This window comes from Nansenia antarctica (genome assembly GCF_963989245.1).
Source record: "Nansenia antarctica genome assembly, chromosome: 4".
NCBI lineage: Eukaryota > Metazoa > Chordata > Actinopteri > Argentiniformes > Microstomatidae > Nansenia > Nansenia antarctica.
Genome location: NC_137689.1, coordinates 5,984,769 through 5,986,860, shown reverse-complemented (window position 1 = coordinate 5,986,860; position 2,092 = coordinate 5,984,769). Strand labels below are relative to the sequence as shown.

Here is a 2,092-nt window from a genome sequence, read left to right as displayed (position 1 = left end):
CAAATACAACAAATAACAACCACCTGAAGGAGGCGTGGGCGGCGGCGGCGGCCTCCAGGAAGTCTGGCCCGGTGTAGATGGGCGCGGTGGGGCTGCCGTGGCGGAACTGCTGCCTTTGCTGCCACTCGTACAGCTGCCACACCATGCCCTCCCGCGTGGCCAGCCGCTCGTCCGTGGACATGCGGAAGTGGCTGAGGCGGTCGTGGGCGTACTTGTAGTCACTGGGCAGGTCGCGGGGCGTCGGGGGGGAGCTGCCGCCAGCGCCGCAGGAGGAGGAGGAGGGGAGGCGGGGGGTCGTCTTTGGGGTCTTTGGCAACGACTGGTAGGAGGGCTCGGTGGTGACGGTGGTGGTCTTGGGCTGGGGGGGAGGGGTTCGACGGGGGAGGGGGAGGGTGTATTCGGCGGAGGGGTGGCTGAGGGGAGGAGGGAGGGAGAGAGAGAGGGGGGGGGGGAGAGGGAGAGGGAGAGAGAGAGAGAGAGAGAGAGAGAGAGAGGGAGAGGGAGAGAGAGAGAGGGGGGGGGAGAGAGAGAGGGAGGGGGAGAGAGAGAGAGAGAGGGAGAGGGAGAGGAAGAGAGAGGGAGAGAGAGAGGGGGGGGGGAGAGGGAGAGGGAGAGAGAGAGAGAGAAAGGGAGAGGGAGAGGGAGAGAGAGAGAGGGGGGAGAGGGAGAGAGAGAGAGAGAGGAGAGGAGAGGGAGAGGAGAGAGGGGGAGAGAGAGAGAGAGAGAGGGGGGGGAGGGAGAGAGAGAGGGAGGGAGGGCGGGGGAGAGAGAGAGAGAGAGAGTTTCACTAGCTGGACACTAGATTTACTGTACCAGTCAAAGGTTTGGACACACTTTCTCATTCAGTTGAAAGGGGAAGTGTGTCCACACTTTTGACTGGTACTGTACCTGATCAGGGATATAACAGTATGTGAATATAATACAAAGAGCAGTAAATATACAGTTCAGAACAGCCATTCCAAAAAATAAAAAAAATAAAAAAAACCTTATACTAATAAACAGTTGACTGCTGAGCAATTCACGTTCGCCTATAGAGGGAGATGTTTGCCAAGGAGTTTGGTGTGTGTGACAGCAACTGGTGAAACCGGGAACAAGTTGCCAACCAGTCAAAATGTTCAGACTTTTATTCAGAATTTAAAAAATATATTTCAGCGTTGTTGAAAATCAACGACACGCTCACTAGTCAAGCCAAAACATTGCAATGCAACGGATTCAGTGAGTAATCCCCACTACTCTACACTAACTAGGTAGTAGTGGGGGATTACTCAACCTGCAATGTTTTGGCTTTGACTAGCGAGCATATCAATTGATTTTCAACACTGACATTACCCGAATAAAAGTCAGAACGGTCCGTCGGTTGGCGACTTGTTCCCAGTTTCACCAGCTGCTGTCACAAACACCAAACTCCCTAGCAAACATCTCCCTCTAATGGCTGCTGCTACACAGACAGGGTTATGGTTATGATCAAGTGAAGTGAGTTATGTTATTTTACATACAGGATACGAAGGTTAGCCGCCTAGCTGACCCCACTGACCTCTTGGGGTCTCTCTTCTGAACTTTGACCCAGTGTTCCACCTGAGCCAGCGCCGTCTTCCTCTGCACCTGCTTCTCCGTGTCCGAGCGCGGGACGAGACCCCTCTTGTACACCACGTTGCCGTTCTGGTCGGGGGGGGGCAGGGCGGCGGTGTGGGGGGGGGCCCGCCTGGCCGTTCCTGTGGAAGACCTGGGGGTAGGGTAGGGGGACGACGGCCAGGTCCGGAGACAGACTCTCCACATCCACCTCCGTGGCTGAGGGAGGAGGAGGAGGAGGGGGGCTGGGCCTCAGGGGGGCCACCAGGTCCACCAGGACGTACCTCTCCTCCCCCCCCCCCTCCCCCGGGGGGGACAGGTGGATCTCCTCCAGCGCGGGGGGCCGGTGGACGCTCTCCGGCTGGGAGAAGCTCTTGGTGACGTTGACGATGTGGTTGGTCTGCGGGACGGCCTGCTGCGCTGTCGACTTGTCGGGTCTCTCGGCCTCCCTGTGAGAAGTGAGAGAGAGAGAGAGGGGGGGGGGGGAGAGGGGGAGAGAGAGAGAGAGGGGGGGGGGGGAGAG

At 57.9% G+C, this 2,092-nt stretch overlaps 1 protein-coding gene across 1 annotated transcript in view; it reads right to left on the bottom strand.

Moving 5' to 3' along the window:
• Positions 1–2,092, bottom strand: part of plekha7b (pleckstrin homology domain containing, family A member 7b) — a 106,953-nt gene that overhangs the window by 21,855 nt on the left and 83,006 nt on the right. Inside the window, 3 exon segments of the mRNA XM_080529855.1 lie at positions 24–413; positions 1,535–1,676; positions 1,678–2,018. Of these exon segments, the coding sequence (XP_080385981.1) occupies positions 24–413; positions 1,535–1,676; positions 1,678–2,018 (873 nt within the window).